The 16,072-nt window shown below is 50.6% G+C and overlaps 1 protein-coding gene across 4 annotated transcripts in view; it reads right to left on the bottom strand.

Annotated features, from left to right (window-relative positions):
* Nucleotides 1–16,072, bottom strand: part of TRAPPC9 (trafficking protein particle complex subunit 9) — a 691,224-nt gene that overhangs the window by 608,675 nt on the left and 66,477 nt on the right. For all 4 annotated transcript variants that reach the window (XM_073590384.1, XM_073590386.1, XM_073590387.1 and 1 more), the window contains exons 10-11: nucleotides 10,932–11,058; nucleotides 9,547–9,689 (exon numbers count right to left, since the gene is read on the bottom strand). In XM_073590384.1, coding sequence (XP_073446485.1) covers nucleotides 9,547–9,689; nucleotides 10,932–11,058 — 270 coding nt within the window. The remainder of the gene's footprint in view (nucleotides 1–9,546; nucleotides 9,690–10,931; nucleotides 11,059–16,072) is intronic.

Genomic DNA, 16,072 nt, shown 5'->3' on the forward strand with positions numbered 1-16,072 from the left:
CAATGTAATAAGAAAAACACTATGAAAATAACTGGAATTGTTAAAAATAGGAATATACAAAAAAATGACATCCACATAAGATATCACACCATCACAACCTCTCCCCCCCCCATAATAAGTGAGGACGCCATGAGGTCTACACAGACCTCTGGCCTGCTCACTTTAGTCTACATTGCTCAGTTATTTATAGTTCCTTGTACAGTGGCAGGGGTAGGTCGGCCTGGGGAGCCTATGGTTCTTCTTGTCGAGACAGTCCATCGGCGTTCTGGTGTTGGCTTCCTCGCTTGTATTGCATGGAGAAGCTGTACGGTTGTAAGGACAAGCTCCACCGCAGCAATCTTCCATTGTCCCCTGATTCAGCCATGTGAGGGGGTTGTGGTCTGTAACAATTGTGAAGTCTCTGCCATACAAGTAGGGCTGCAATTTTTTTAGCGCCCATACGATGGCAAGGCACTCCTTTTCAATAATGGCATAGGCAACTTCCCGATCCAGTAGTTTCCGACTGGCAAAAGCAACAGGATGTTCTTCTCCGGCGGCGTTCACTTGGCCAAGTACTGCCCCAATCCCAAAGGTGGATGCATCTGTCTGCACGAGGAACCTGCGTTTATAATCCGGGGCAGCCAAGACAGGAGCAGTGACGAGGGCAGTCTTTAACGCTGAAAAGGCAATCTTGCATGCCGTCGTCCACAACACATTCCTAGGCATGTTCTTGCGGGTCAGGTCGGTTAGGGGCTTGGCCAAGGTGCTGAAGTTAGAAACAAATTTGCGATAGTAACCCGCAGTTCCTAAAAATGCAAGTACCTGATTTTTAGCCTGGGGTCTACACCAGTTGCTAATGGCTTCCACCTTGGCAGGTTCAGGCCTTAGTGTCCCACCCCCTACTCTATGCCCGAGGTACTGCACCTCAGCCATCCCTATTTGGGACTTATCAGGGCGAATGGTCAGTCCTGCAGTAAGGATACAGTCCAGCACTATGCCCAAGTGTTTAAGATGTTCCTCCCAGGTTGTGCTAAAAATGGCGATGTCGTCTAAGTAAGCACAGGCAAAGTCCTGACATTATTGTAACAGTCGATCCACCAGTCTCTGGAAAGTAGCGGGGGCAGTTTTCATCCCAAAGGGCATTCCCAGGAACTCATAAAGCCCAAATGGAGTAATGAAGGCTGAGCGCTCCCGAGCGTCCTCCGTTAGCGGTATCTGCCAGTACCCCTTGCTCAAGTCTAACGTGGTCACAAATTGGGCACTGGCCAGACGATCCAATAGGTCATCAATCCTGGGCATGGGATAAGCATCACTCTTGGTGCCATCATTTAGTCGTCTGTAATCAACGCAGAATCGTGTTGTACCATCCTTCTTGGGGACCAGGACGACAGGAGAGGCCCAAGAACTGTGAGATGGCTGAATAACTCCCAGTTGTTTCATCTCCTCTAGTTCGTTCTTTATCATGCCTTGAACAGCCTCTGGAACCCGGTAGGCAGCCTGCTGGATGGGGCGTTGTTCGGGGGTTTCCACATGGTGACTGGTGAGAGTAGTCTTCCCCGGCTTTGAGGAGAAAGCAGCAGCCCTCGGCCTTAGTACGGCGACAATATCGTCCTTTTGTATATCCGATAAATGGGAGCCCAGGGGCACTTGTTTCAGTGATCCTCCCGCTTGGGCAACCTGGAGGAGATCTGGGAGATACTCGGCGGCGGCGGTATCACTAGGGGGGTGGCAGACAGCTAGAACAGGCAGAGATCGGTCGTGGTAGTCTTTCAGCATGTTAATGTGGACGGTTTTCTGTTGTCGACCACTAGAGTCCAGGGCAATAACATAGTGTCATTAATTTTCTTGACAACCTGATAAGGGCCTTCCCACACTGCTTGAAGCTTGTTGGCAGGGGAAGCAGTAATCATGAGCACTTGCTGTCCTTCCATAAATTCCCGGTTCCTGGCATTACGGTCATACCAGGTTTTTTGTCTGGACTGGGCCATTCGCTGATGTTCTTTAGCGAAGGTAGCTAGCTGGGCGAGACGGTCTCTGAGCTCTAGAACATAGGGAACGATGGGTATTCCGGTATCTGAGATGTCTCCCTCCAAATGTTCTTTCAGAGGAGTGAGAAGCCCACGGACCTTCCGGATAAACAGTAGTTCGAAGGGAGAGAACCCTGTGGACTCTTGGGGAACCTCCCGATAGGCGAAGAGGAGATGTGGCAGGTACTTTTCCCAGTCTTTTTCAACGTCAACAAAAGCCCTCAGCATATTTTTTAGGGTTCCATTAAAGCGTTCACATAGTCCGTTGGTCTGCGGGTGGTATGGGGTGGTGCGAATGGCTCGAACACCACAGGTATGCCATAGGGACTGGACCAGATCTGACATGAACTGAGTGCCTTGATCCGACAATATTTCACTAGGAAACCCTACCCGGGTAAAGATGGTAACAAAGGCCTCGGCTACCTTTACTGCTGTAATACTGGACAGGGCCACAGCTCAGGATACCTAGTGGCATAGTCCACCACGGTCAGGATATATTTTTTCCCCGACCTGCTGGGGTGGGCCAGAGGACCTATGATGTCGACGGCTACACGTTGAAATGGTTCCTCAATTATGGGCAGGGATTGCAGGGGTACCTTATGACGAGCTCCTGGATGCCGCATTCACTGGCACACATCACAGGTGCGGCAATAATGGGCTACCGACTGCGAGACGCCCGGCCAGTAAAAACTTTGGGTGAGTCTCTTTTCAGTCCTTTTTCTACCTTGATGTCCAGCCAAGGGGATATCATGGGCCAGTTGAAGTAGCTGTGCCCTGTACTTCTGAGGGACAATGAGTTGCCTGGTCGTTGCGTCAGGGTTGCCCTGGTCACTGCCCTTTGATACACGATAATACAGTCCGTTTTCTCGAGTGAAGCCATCCCCATTATCTCCCATGTGCCCAGTTTCTGCCTTTTGCCTAAGGGCTGCTAAGGTAGTGTCACCCTCTATTTCTCTCCTAAACTCCTCTTTGTCCCAAGACTCTCCCAATGTAGTAGCAGCGAAAGTATTGCTTACCGACTCTGATGCGGTTCGTGGTGGTTGCTCCCCGGTGGGGTCCGGATGACGTAGTGCTTGAAGGGCCTGTAGTCGGGTGACTGCTCCCACAAATTGGCACTGTCACTCCCCAATGTCGTTTCCAAGGAGGATATCTGCAGGAAGTCCTCCCATAACTCCAATCCAACACAGTTTTTCTCTACAACCATAATCCAAACGCACAGAAGCTCGCTGTATATATTTGTGGGCACCGCCCGCCAGGACAATGGGAATTCCCGGACCCTGGTAAATTGCCTCGGGTCGAACCACACGTTTGTCAGCGATAGTCAAGAATGCCCCCGTGTCTCTAAATCCTGACACTTTGTATCCATCAATAAAGACATCCTGCAGTTGGCGTTGCCGTTGCTCTGAGTAGCTAAAGGACAGAGGCCGGAGTCCGTACACTCCAGGAGGGGTATCTATGGTGCCGTGGTCGGTGGTCCACTCTGGTGGGGGTGGTGGTAGCTCTTCCTCAGGTGTGGTGGAATGTACAAGATGCACTGGACGAGGTGGGGCTGCGTGGGGCTCCCTCCGAATCCTGGAGGGACAGCCAGACTGCAAATGTCCAGGTTGGCCACACCCATAACACCTCCTCTCTGTGATACCCCCAGGTCGTGGTCGGAACTGTTTGGGCCTAGGATTGTGAGGCGTGATTGTCATCGGCTTGCGACTAGGTGGAAGGGCAGATATAATTGGAGGGGGACGGGGCGCGGGAGCAGGCCGTGGTTCATTGTCCAGAAGCCTCCTCCATTGCGGCCGGAAAGTAAGGGCTTCAGCTCTATCCACTGTACACGGCGTGCGCTCCCGGACCCATTCCCATACCTCCGCAGGGCACTTGGCAAGAAATTGTTCTATAAGGAACGCCTGTATAACATCTTCCACAGTAAAGGCGTTTTCTGCTTCCAGCCATCTCCGACATGCCTCGGACATCTTATGTGCATACATCCTAAACGATCCCCCCGTGGTGCATGGGAGGTCTCGGAACTTGGCCCTATATGAGTCTGGGGTGATAGCATGGTAATCCAGGATAGTCCGCTTTACAATGTTATAATCCCGATTCCGCAGTGCATCAATGGTTCGGTAAGCCTCCGCCAAGCTTCCGTTCAGGAGCCCCACTAACAAACGCATCCAGCTAGAGTGGGGCACCTCCATCACAGCACACTGCTGCTCAAAGTCTTTGAAGAACCCCTCCACATCTCCAGAAGCCTCATCAAATGGCTTAAACTCTGTCCGGGTGATCCGTACAGGCTCCCGGATTGTTGGGGTTACACTCCACATTGCGTTACTCCCTTTTTCAAGCTCCATTGCTTCCTGCCTCCGCTGTGCCCGGCGGGAAGCCTCCTCCTTGTACTCCTGAGAGACGCCGGGGCCCAGAACAGCCATCTCTTCTTCATGCCACACCAACCACTGGCTTTTCTGGATGGGGATCCCTGTCTCCAGTGCTCGTCCTTCAGACATCTGGGAGGAGGTGGCCGGGCTAGCGCCCACCAGTAGATCGATTAAGGCCTCGTTAGTCAGTCCCTGGTAGTTCAGGCCCAGGTCTCTGGCTCTCTCCTGTAAACTGCATACAGTCCAATTTCTGTACTCACTCTGTGGGTGGTTCTCCATTTCCATTGGGTGACGCTCTGTTGATCCCACTGCTGCCACCAGTTGTCACGGGGTCCTTCTCTGGTATCACACAATCAACAGAGCAAGCGAAGAGTGAACAATTCCAAGACCTTAATTCAGGCAAAAATACGAAAAGGTCCATATTCAGTCCACCACACAAAGGATAAGATAGTCCAGAATAAGAATGCAGTCCAGTATCAGGATAAAATGTCCAGGGAAACGAGATTCCACAACTCTAGCACCAGAGGATAAAAATGGGTCCTTCTCTCTGAAATGCAGCCTTTTCACCATCTTGTCTCTACCGGAACTGACTTGTCTAGCTGCCGTTCTTCCCCCCCACCCCCTTCCATGTCCAGGGGTAGTCAAAAAAGTTGCCTCCCAGAAGAGAACAAAGGGCCTTTGGGATTAATGCACTACAGGGGATCATCAAGAGACACATACAGTGAGGCTGTAGACTTACAATGTAATAAGAAAAACACTATGAAAATAACTGGAATTGTTAAAAATAGGAATATACAAAAAATGACATCCACATAACATCACACCATCACAATGAGATTTCCATTCCTTCTGACAGTAAAAAAAAAAAAAAAAAAAAAGTTTATACTTTAAGTAATTTTTCAGAGAACTGTATGGTGTTGTTCAAAGCCTGGGAGCACAAAAAATACATAATTTACTATCTGACCATATAATACAACAATTCCTAAAACGAGACAAAATTTTGGTAAAATTTAGACTTGGGCTACATTCTAAAAATCACCAAATTTGTCAAACAGAATTAACCAATTTTGATAAATTTGGCCAATTTTATCATAGTGTAGTCTGAGCTTGCACTGTCTAAAAGTCATAAAGTTTTAGTAACTCTCCCCGGATGTATTTTAATGTGGACGGAGTGTCCAAAAATCACTTTCAGGTTGTTTTCTTGGCTCTTTTCGAGATCCTTACCATAAGCTTCATAGATCGCTGCTCTGCACTGGCTAGACAATGGTCAAGAGACAATCTAGGCTGATAATGGTAAGCAAAATTCGCGAAAGAAACTATGAAAATAAGCGCAGAACGCTTGGTTCCTGTGAAGGATCCCGGAACAAAAAAAAAAGACAATGTCTTTACAGGGGTTGGATGGAGGGTTTAACGTCTGACATTTTGAGGACAGTCTGTGAAGCGTGCTGATCACAACACGGTTTGACATTTGAGAGCTCAAAGAGCATCGGTCTTTTGTGGTTTGTTCCGTCACAGAACATTCGTGGAAATGGAGGATCGCGGATTAAGCTGAAACACAAGGAGGAGCAAAGAGTTTAAGGCTCTAAAGTGGAACATATTGTGACAATTCACTCAAAGAAATCTGTCACATTTTCAATGCAAGAAAAAAAATAAAAATACTAGTAAATCTAATGATTTAATTTTTCTTTTATCTGGTTTATTACATCAACAGTGGTAACAAGTTACTGCAGAACAGACTCACCTCAACCAAGAATGCAAAGTCTCTATTCGCCCCAAGTTGACTTCTGCTTGCACACAGCCCCTCTTCCTCAAAGTCCCACCCCTGCCTTTCTTTAAGCCCCACCTCTCCCATCCAGTTACACCCCTGCTGTTCCTAGGGTTATCTTAGCACATATAAAGTTTCTGCTCTGCTCGCTCTCTCAGCCTCACCTCTGAATCCATTGAGACTCATTTTACCTGACTCACAATCCACCGCTCCCTCTCAATGGCAATCCTGCTTGCTTATCACCTTCAGTACATTCTTCCTAGCGCCACCTCCTATCTCCAGTTTCCCTGCTCTTTCTTGGGCCCACATATAAAATTTGGCCAAACCCGAACATCTCCACTGACTGTGAGGGTCCTCCCTACTTTTTTCCAATAGATAATGTTGGGGGAAAGACGAATGACTCGTTTTGTTCTCAAGGAGGATATGCTGCTGGCAGAGTTGTCTGGCAGAGGCTTTTGTTCTGTCACCTACTAAGTCAAGTGTTTACATGTATGGGAAAGTTTTAGAATGATCATGCTATTGTCAGCTAGAGCTATTTTGTGTGTAAAGTTGACCATACTCTTGACAGCTGTCGCCTGAGCATTCATTTGCCCCTAAGGGTAGAGTAGAGTAAGTCTCTGCTAGACACTTCTGACAGCAGCTTCTATTCAAGAAGTAGAAAGAGAGTGGGTGATTTAATTCAAAACTTTCCTTTCCTTATGTTCCCCAACATCACCTGTCATGGAAGAGTTGGGAGGCACCAAACATTAGTCAGGGTTGAAGCCCAACACCAAGTTTGGCAAACATTAATCTAATGTGTTTGGGGCCTCAAGTCCCATTTCTTATCTCCACCAGCACCTATGCTCTATCTTGTTACCTTAGCTCCTTCATAGTCCCACAAGGCATAAAGTGTACTCTTGCTATCTTTTAGATTTATCTTAGTGCAGTCAAACTTTCTGTGCCACCCAATTGTAGCCTCAGTATCAACTCAACACTTTCTTAGGCTCACCTTAGCCCACCCTTGATTATTCATAGACCCACCTTCGCTCATAACTCCATCTCCACTTGCAGCCACACCCCTGTTCATTCATAGCTCTATCTCCACCCATACCCCCACCCCTGCTCATTCATAGCTCCATCTCCACTCACAGCCCCACCTATACTCACCCATACCCCCACCCCTGCTCATTCATAGCTCCATCTCCACTCACAGCCCCACCTATACTCACTCATAGCCACACCCCTGCTCATTCATAGCTCCATCTCCACTCACAGCCCCACCCCTGCTCATTCAAAGCCCCATCTCCACTCACAGCCTCACCAATGCTCACTCATAGCGCTATGAATGAGCAGGAATGGGGCTATGAGTGAGCATAGGTGGGGCTGTGAGTGGACATAGCGCTATGAATGAGCAGGGGTGGGGCTATCTCCACTCACAGCCCCACCTATGCTCACTCATAGCCCCACTCCTGCTCATTCATAGCTCCATCTCCACTCACAGCCCCACCTATGCTCACTCATAGCCCCACCCCTGCTCATTCAAAGCCCCATCTCCACTCAGCCCCACCTCTGCTCACTCATAGCCCCACCCCTGCTCATTCAAAGCCCCATCTCCACTCACAGCCCCACCTCTGCTCACTCATAGCCCCACCCCTGCTCATTCAAAGCCCCGTCTCCACTCACAGCCCCACATCTGCTCACTCATAGTCCCACCCCTGCTCATTCATAGCTCCATCTCCACTCACAGCCCCACCTATGCTCACTCATAGCCCCACCCCTGCTCATTCATAGCTCCATCTCCACTCACAGCCCCACCTATGCTCACTCATAGCCCCACCCCTGCTCATTCAAAGCCCCATCTCCACTCACAGCCCCACCTCTGCTCACTCATAGCCCCACCCCTGCTCATTCAAAGCCCCGTCTCCACTCACAGCCCCACATCTGCTCACTCATAGTCCCACCCCTGCTCATTCATAGCTCCATCTCCACTCACAGCCCCACCTATGCTCACTCATAGCCCCACCCCTGCTCATTCATAGCTCCATCTCCACTCACAGCCCCACCTATGCTCACTCATAGCCCCACCCCTGCTCATTCAAAGCCCCATCTCCACTCACAGACCCACCTCTGCTCACTCATAGCCCCACCCCTGCTCATTCATAGCTCCATCTCCACTCACAGCTCCACCTATGCTCACTCATAGCTCCACCCCTGCTCATTCAAAGCCCCATCTCCACTCAAAGCCCCACCCCTGATCACACCAAAATAAGTAATCAAAAACGCATTCAAAATGCATTAAAAAAATGCTTGCAATCTATGTTGCAGTTTTCTGCCCATAGTATGCATTTTTGAACGGAGGAAAAAAAATTATTGAAAAAATACGGGATACAACTCTCAGAACCCCCTCAGCTGTAAGAAGGTTTAGGTCTCAATGGGTTTTTCGCTACAGTTCTGGAGGGTGTGGGGGGCCTCGGCTGGAGTCCTCACTACAGTTCCAGGGAGGAGCTCGGCTGCAGTGTCAGGGGTGAGAGTGGACGTCCGCTATAGTCCTGGGGAGGGGGGGGGGTAGGGCGCAAATGCTACAGCCTCAGGAGGAGTGGGGGCCTCCACTACAAACCGGGGGGGCGTCCGCTACAGCTTTAATAAGGCGCATGTGAAACCTGAAGACGATGATTGGCCGCTGCCCCAGAAGATGCCGGGGACTCATCATGGAGTGCGGTAAATTATCTTGCGTCCCCAGCAGATGCTTTATACCCCCCCCCCCCCCATGGAAATAATTTTATCTGACAGTAATAAAGTTTGGTAGGAAGCAAGGTAACAAGCGCTGGGACCACATCCGTATCAGGAGGTGATTTTTCTCCATCTCCCCCTGTGCAATGTATATCAACAGGTTTCTTGGAGAAAGATCTCAGAATCAACGCTAATCAATCTGCAACCTCCCTAGCCGCCATATTGATCCCATCGTACCAGCTTTTAATGAAAGCACCGACACTACTACAACTCTGCTCGGATTTAGGTGTCGTTGGCTCGTTAAAATGAAATACAAAGCGTCAGCGCGCTTAATTGGAGGGGAAGATTGCGCTGCTCCATCATGTTCTTCGAGGCAGTAAACAGGTCTTAGGAAGAAGAAGCTGTCGCATCCCTCACCGTAAATGGTAGAGGTTTATGTAAAGGACACCTCCATTTCTAACAGCTGCTAATCCTGAATTACAAAGCCTAGGCGGATTTCGGTTAACGGATATAAAAGCGGAGCCGAGTGATCAAGTCCGCGGTATATCACCCTGCATAAATGGGGGGAATACTGAGCGACAAGAACCATGTTGAAGACAACACTACGTCTCACAAGGCACCGCTGGGCCGGAGCAGACCCTGAACCAGCAGGAGGTGCAGATAGATCCTGAATCGGGGACTAGGATACTACCAGGACACTCACCGATCTTATTCTTCTCCTCGCTGCGGTTGTGGGCGATGATCGGGGAGTAGATGAAGGGGCTTTTTGTGGAAAGTTTCTGACCCAGTAAATTCTTCACCTTTTGAGGCCTTAAGATAATCGGCAGATTGAGAAGCCTCACTGACCTGGAGAAAAGCAGAAATAATGGCGTCATCAGTATGCCGGTACCAAGAAATACCTGCAATCCGTCATCTGATAATCCGGGGAACGTCCAGGTAATATGGGGAGTCCTGAGCTGCAAAAAGGAAAATAAACTGAGCCGATTTACGTTCATATTTAGTAGCCGGCTGCAGTGACAGAACAAGTAATCACAGCGCCCTGCGGCAAAACGTGGACTAGAGCCACTTTACTTTGGCCACTGTCATATGGTGTCTTCAAAATATGGAAACCTTATTTTTGGCTACTGAATACTGAATGCTCATAGGTAATACACACAGCGATGTCACAGTACAGAGATAATGCACACAGCGATGTCACAGTACAGAGATAATGCACACTTCCATTCTTTGCTTTATTTAGTGAGAAGATGATGGAAGTATACTGGGTAACACTGGGAAAGTGGAGCAGCCGCCTGAACATGGTATTGTCACCTTTTGAGAACCTTCCCCGTTTGCTGTGAAGATGAGAGGCAGATAGGGGGTGACAATCACGCTGCAGAGGTGACCCCATTCCAGAAATGTTGTGTATGAGCAGATCAAAGATCCGGCTTACGGGACACGGAGCCGCCTGCGCATCTATCAGATGCCTGGCAGCGATGATGGCGGTAACCCTTCTGTCGTCCGGCACTGAGCGACGTACCTTCAGCTTCATGAATTGACGCATACTTTTACTTTTCTAACTTTCTAGGGTCTTGGGTAAAGCCATAGTGATTGTTCACAAAGACATCTGCATGTTTCTTCGGTATAATTTGTGGCATATTTTTGGCAGATTTCACCCTAATGCTTTTCCTGGCTTAAATGGGCATTGCTTTGTACCGTTCTTGTTGTACCGCTGCCCCGGGTCTCTGGTGGGGACGACTGTGTCACCACTGCAGTCAATCGGTGACGAGTTGCTGCAGTGGTCAGATGTTTGTTCCTTCCAGTAAAGCTTGGGGACCAGTACGACGGGATCAACTGAGAATCGGTCTCATTTTTCATCCTGGGATTTTATTTTTTTTCACAGCCGACACTGAATATTTTCTCTGCGGGGAGGTGGACTCCGGTCTACCATGAACATATCGCAGCAGTCAGACTGTTTATAGGGGGATGGGCATTTTTTGGGGGGAAAAAAGGGGTTATCTGGAACCATCCAGCAATTCTTTGAATAAAGTTATCTGGTTTTGGGGAACAAGTACCAAGAAAAAGAAAAAGACACAAATTGGCACAAACCTGACAATGGGCAGTTTAGTGAAGGGCACGGGCAGCAGCGTCAGGCCTCCGGGTAACTGGATCGGTTCCATGGTTCCTGCACATTTGGAGGTGCAACTCTCCAGACTCTGCGCCACATCCTTCTTCTCTGTAAAATGGGAGGAGAAAGCAATTAAAGAAGTCAATAAGGATTGAAAATACCTTCTCAACTGAGGCAAGTGAACAAAAATCAAGCCATTTGATTAACAGTAAAACTTAAAAAGCTGGGTATTTAACAAAACTGCTGTCTGGAGACAATCCTGTGTCCAATCTGAACTTGCAGGATTTTATTCCTCTGTTATAGGAGGTGTCTACGTAGAGCCCTGCCGGGACCTAGGAGGTGTCTACGTAGAGCCCTGCCGGGACCTAGGAGGTGTCTACGTAGAGCCCTGCCGGGACCTAGGAGGTGTCTACGTAGAGCCCTGCCGGGACCTAGGAGGTGTCTACGTAGAGCCCTGCCGGGACCTAGGAGGTGTCTACGTAGAGCCCTGCCGGGACCTAGGAGGTGTCTACGTAGAGCCCTGCCGGGACCTAGGAGGTGTCTACGTAGAGCCCTGCCGGGACCTAGGAGGTGTCTACGTAGAGCCCTGCCGGGACCTAGGAGGTGTCTACGTAGAGCCCTGCCGGGCCCTAGGAGGTGTCTACGTAGAGCCCTGCCGGGCCCTAGGAGGTGTCTACGTAGAGCCCTGCCGGGCCCTAGGAGGTGTCTACGTAGAGCCCTGCCGGGCCCTAGGAGGTGTCTATGTAGAGCCCTGCCGGGACCTAGGAGGTGTCTATGTAGAGCCCTGCCGGGACCTAGGAGGTGTCTATGTAGAGCCCTGCCGGGACCTAGGAGGTGTCTATGTAGAGCCCTGCCGGGACCTAGGAGGTGTCTATGTAGAGCTCTGCCGGGACCTAGGAGGTGTCTATGTGGAGCCCTGCTGGGACCTAGGAGGTGTCTATGTGGAGCCCTGCCGGGACCTAGAAGGAGTATATGTAGAGCCCTGCCGGGACCTAGGAGGTGTCTATGTAGAGCCCTGCCGGGACCTAGAAGGAGTATATGTAGAGCCCTGCCGGGACCTAGAAGGAGCATATGTGGAGCCCTGCCGGGACCTAGGAGGTATCTAGAATCATAGAATCGTAGAGTTGGAAGGGACCTCCTGGGCCATCTGGTCCAACCCCCTGCTCAAAGCAGGATTCGCTAAATCATCCCAGTCAGATGTCTGTCCAGCCTCTGTTTGAAGACTTCCATTGAAGGAGAACTCACTACTTCTCGTGGCAGCCTGTTCCACTCATTGATCACTCTAACTGTCAAAGAGTTTTTTCTAATATCTAATCTGTGTCTCCTCCAATTCAGTTTCATCCCATTGCTTCTAGTCTTTCCTTGTGCAAATGAGAATAAAGTTGATCCTTCTACAATGTGACAGCCCTTTAGATATTTGTAGACAGCTATTATGTCTCCTCTCAGTCTTCTCTTTTGCAAACTAAACATTCCCAAATCCTGCAACCTTTCCTCATAAGACAGGGTTTGCAGACCGGTCACCATTCTGGTCGCTCTTTTCTGAACTTGCTACGTAGAGCCCTGCCGGGACCTAGGAGGTGTCTACGTAGAGCCCTGCCGGGACCTAGGAGGTGTCTACGTAGAGTCCTGCCGGGACCTAGGAGGTGTCTACGTAGAGCCCTGCCGGGACCTAGGAGGTGTCTACGTAGAGCCCTACCGGGGCCTAGGAGGTGTCTACGTAGAGCCCTGCCGGGGCCTAGGAGGTGTCTACGTAGAGCCCTGCCGGGGCCTAGGAGGTGTCTACGTAGAGCCCTGCCGGGACTTAGGAGGTGTCTACATAGAGCCCTGCCGGGACCTAGGAGGTGTCTACGTAGAGCCCTGCCAGGACTTAGGAGGTGTCTACGTAGAGCCCTGCCGGGACCTAGGAGGTGTCTACGTAGAGCCCTGCCGGGACCTAGGAGGTGTCTACGTAGAGCCCTGCCGGGACCTAGGAGGTGTCTATGTAGAGCTCTGCCGGGACATAGGAGGTGTCTATGTGGAGCCCTGCCGGGACCTAGGAGGTGTCTATGTAGAGCCCTGCCGGGACCTAGAAGGAGTATATGTAGAGCCCTGCCGGGACCTAGAAGGAGCATATGTGGAGCCCTGCCGGGACCTAGGAGGTATCTATGTAGAGCCCTGCCGGGACTTAGGAGGTGTCTACATAGAGCCCTGCCGGGACCTAGGAGGTGTCTACGTAGAGCCCTGCCGGGACTTAGGAGGTGTCTATGTAGAGCCCTGCCGGGACCTAGGAGGTGTCTATGTGGAGCCCTGCCGGGACCTAGGAGGTGTCTATGTAGAGCCCTGCCGGGACCTAGAAGGAGTATACAGTATGTAGAGCCCTGCCGGGACCTAGAAGGAGTATATGTGGAGCCCTGCCGGGACCTAGAAGGAGTATATGTGGAGCCCTGCCGGGACATAGGAGGTGTCTATGTAGAGCCCTGCCGGGACCTAGGAGGTGTCTATGTAGAGCCCTGCCGGGACCAAGGAGGTGTCTATGTAGAGCCCTGCCGGGACATAGGAGGTGTCAATGTAGAGCCCTGCCGGGACCTAGGAGGTGTCTATGTAGAGCCCTGCCGGGACCAAGGAGGTGTCTATGTAGAGTCCTGCCGGGACCTAGGGGGTGTCTATGTAGAGCCCTGCCGGGACCAAGGAGGTGTCTATGTAGAGTCCTGCCGGGACATAGGAGGTGTCTATGTAGAGCCCTGCCGGGACATAGGAGGTGTCTATGTAGAGCCCTGCTGGGACCTAGGAGGTGTCTATGTGGAGCCCCGCCGGGACCTAGGAGGTGTCTATGTAGAGCCCTGCCGGGACCTAGGAGGTGTCTATGTAGAGCCCTGCCGGGACCTAGGAGGTGTCTATGTAGAGCTCTGCCGGGACCTAGGAGTATATGTGGAGCCCTGCCGGGACCTAGGAGGTGTCTATGTGGAGCCCTGCAGGGACCTAGGAGGTGTCTATGTAGAGCCCTGCCGGGACCTAGGAGGTGTCTATGTAGAGCCCTGCCGGGACCTAGGAGGTGTCTATGTAGAGCCCTGCCGGGACCTAGGAGGTGTCTATGTAGAGCCCTGCCGGGACCTAGGAGGTGTATATGTGGAGCCCTGCCGGGACCTAGGAGGTGTCTATGTAGAGCCCTGCCGGGACCTAGGAGGTGTCTATGTAGAGCCCTGCCGGGACCTAGGAGGTGTCTATGTAGAGCCCTGCCGGGACCTAGGAGGTGTATATGTGGAGCCCTGCCGGGACCTAGGAGGTGTCTATGTGGAGCCCTGCAGGGACCTAGGAGGTGTCTATGTGGAGCCCTGCAGGGACCTAGGAGGTGTCTAGGTGGAGCCCTGCAGGGACCTAGGAGGTGTCTATGTAGAGCCCTGACGGGACCTTCCCTGCACTCCTTAGTCACAGGGGTCCTTGCACAGCTTGGGCTCATCTTCATCTCTCGGCTTACACACAAGAGATGCTGCATAGGCAGTCAGGCAGATCACCGCTGCAACCAGTGAGCAGAGGAGAGGGCATGTCCTGAGTGTGGAGGCTGGACAGAGTAAAGGCCGTCAAGAAAAGCAGGAAAGTAGGTAGAGTGCATGGGAGTGTTTTGAGGATCGGTTGAGGGGAATACTGCTTTATTTTTTATTTTTAATTGCACTCTGAGCCCTGTCAAATTCCACTCACTGGCCAAACGACCACTCGTCTGCTCCTCAGCCACATAATGAGACCATAGTATTATAAACAGCACAGGACGTTGGAGGAGAAGCAGGACGGTGTTACAAGTTGTGTATTGGGAGAGCTTTGACTTATTCCTCAACTGTGGCCACTAAAGAGGGTTGTTTTATAAATAATCATCACCCATCATCAGAAAAGATGATAAATGTATAATTGCTGAGGGTCCCAAGCTGCTGGAACCCCCCACTAATCCCGAGAATATTGACCAATTCCCCCTAGAGCAGTATTGAGCATATACGACCACCAGTCCTATAGATGATGAATGGAGCAAAGTGAGAATATGTGACCACCTGTCCTAAAGGAGGTGACTGGAGCATAGTGAGCATGTGAAACCACCAGTCCTATAGACAGTGACTGGAGCATAGTGAATGTGTGTGACTACCAGTTTTATAAACAGTGACTGGAGAATAGTGAGCATGTGCAACTACCACTCCTATAGACGGTGACTGAAGCATAGTGAGCGTGTGTGACCACCAGTCCAAGAGATGGTGAATGGAACGGTAGTGAGCATATTCAACCACCAGTCCTAAAGGCAGTGAATGGAGCCGTAGTGAGCATGTGTGACCATCAGTCCTGTAGATGGTGAATGAAGCAGTAGTGAGCGTGTGTGCCATTAGTCCTATAGACTGTGAATGGAGAATAGTAAGCGTGTGAGACCACCAGTTCTATAGACTGTGAATGGAGCATAGTCAGCGTGATAAACCACCAGCCCTATAAACAGTGACTGGAGCACAGTGAGCGTCTGCGAACACCAGCCCTATAGATGGTGAATGAAGTGGTGGGGAGCGTGTGTGACCACCACTTCTATAGACAGTGAAGATTTAGTAGTGAGCGTGTGCAACCACCAGTCCTAAAGGCGGTAAATGGAGTGGTAGTGAGCGTGTGTGACAACCAGTCGTATAGATGGTGAATGGAGCGGCAGTGAGCATGTTCAACCATCAGTCCTAAAGGCAGAGAATGGAGCGGTAATGAGCCTGTGTGACCACCAGTCCTGTAGATTGTGAATGAAGAGGTAGTGAGCATGTGAGACCATCAGTCCTATAGACTATGAATGGAGCATAGTGAGCGTGAGACGACCTGTCCTATAGACTGTGAATGGAGCATAGTGAGCGTGAGCCGACCTGTCCTAAAGACTGTGAATGGAGCATAGTGAGCGTGAGACGACCAATCCTAAAGGCGGTGAATGGAGCATAGTGAGCGTGAGACGACCTGTACTATAGACTGTGAATGGAGCATAGTGAGTGTGAGACGACCAATCCTAAAGGCGGTGAATGGAGCATAGTGAGCGTGAGACGACCAATCCTAAAGGCGGTGAATGGAGCATAGTGAGCGTGAGACGACCAATCCTAGAGGCGGTGAATGGAGCATAGTGAGCGTGAGACGACCAATCCTAAAG

This window comes from Dendrobates tinctorius, unplaced genomic scaffold (genome assembly GCF_039654945.1).
Source record: "Dendrobates tinctorius isolate UK_male_01 unplaced genomic scaffold, ASM3965494v1 ptg000116l, whole genome shotgun sequence".
NCBI lineage: Eukaryota > Metazoa > Chordata > Amphibia > Anura > Dendrobatidae > Dendrobates > Dendrobates tinctorius.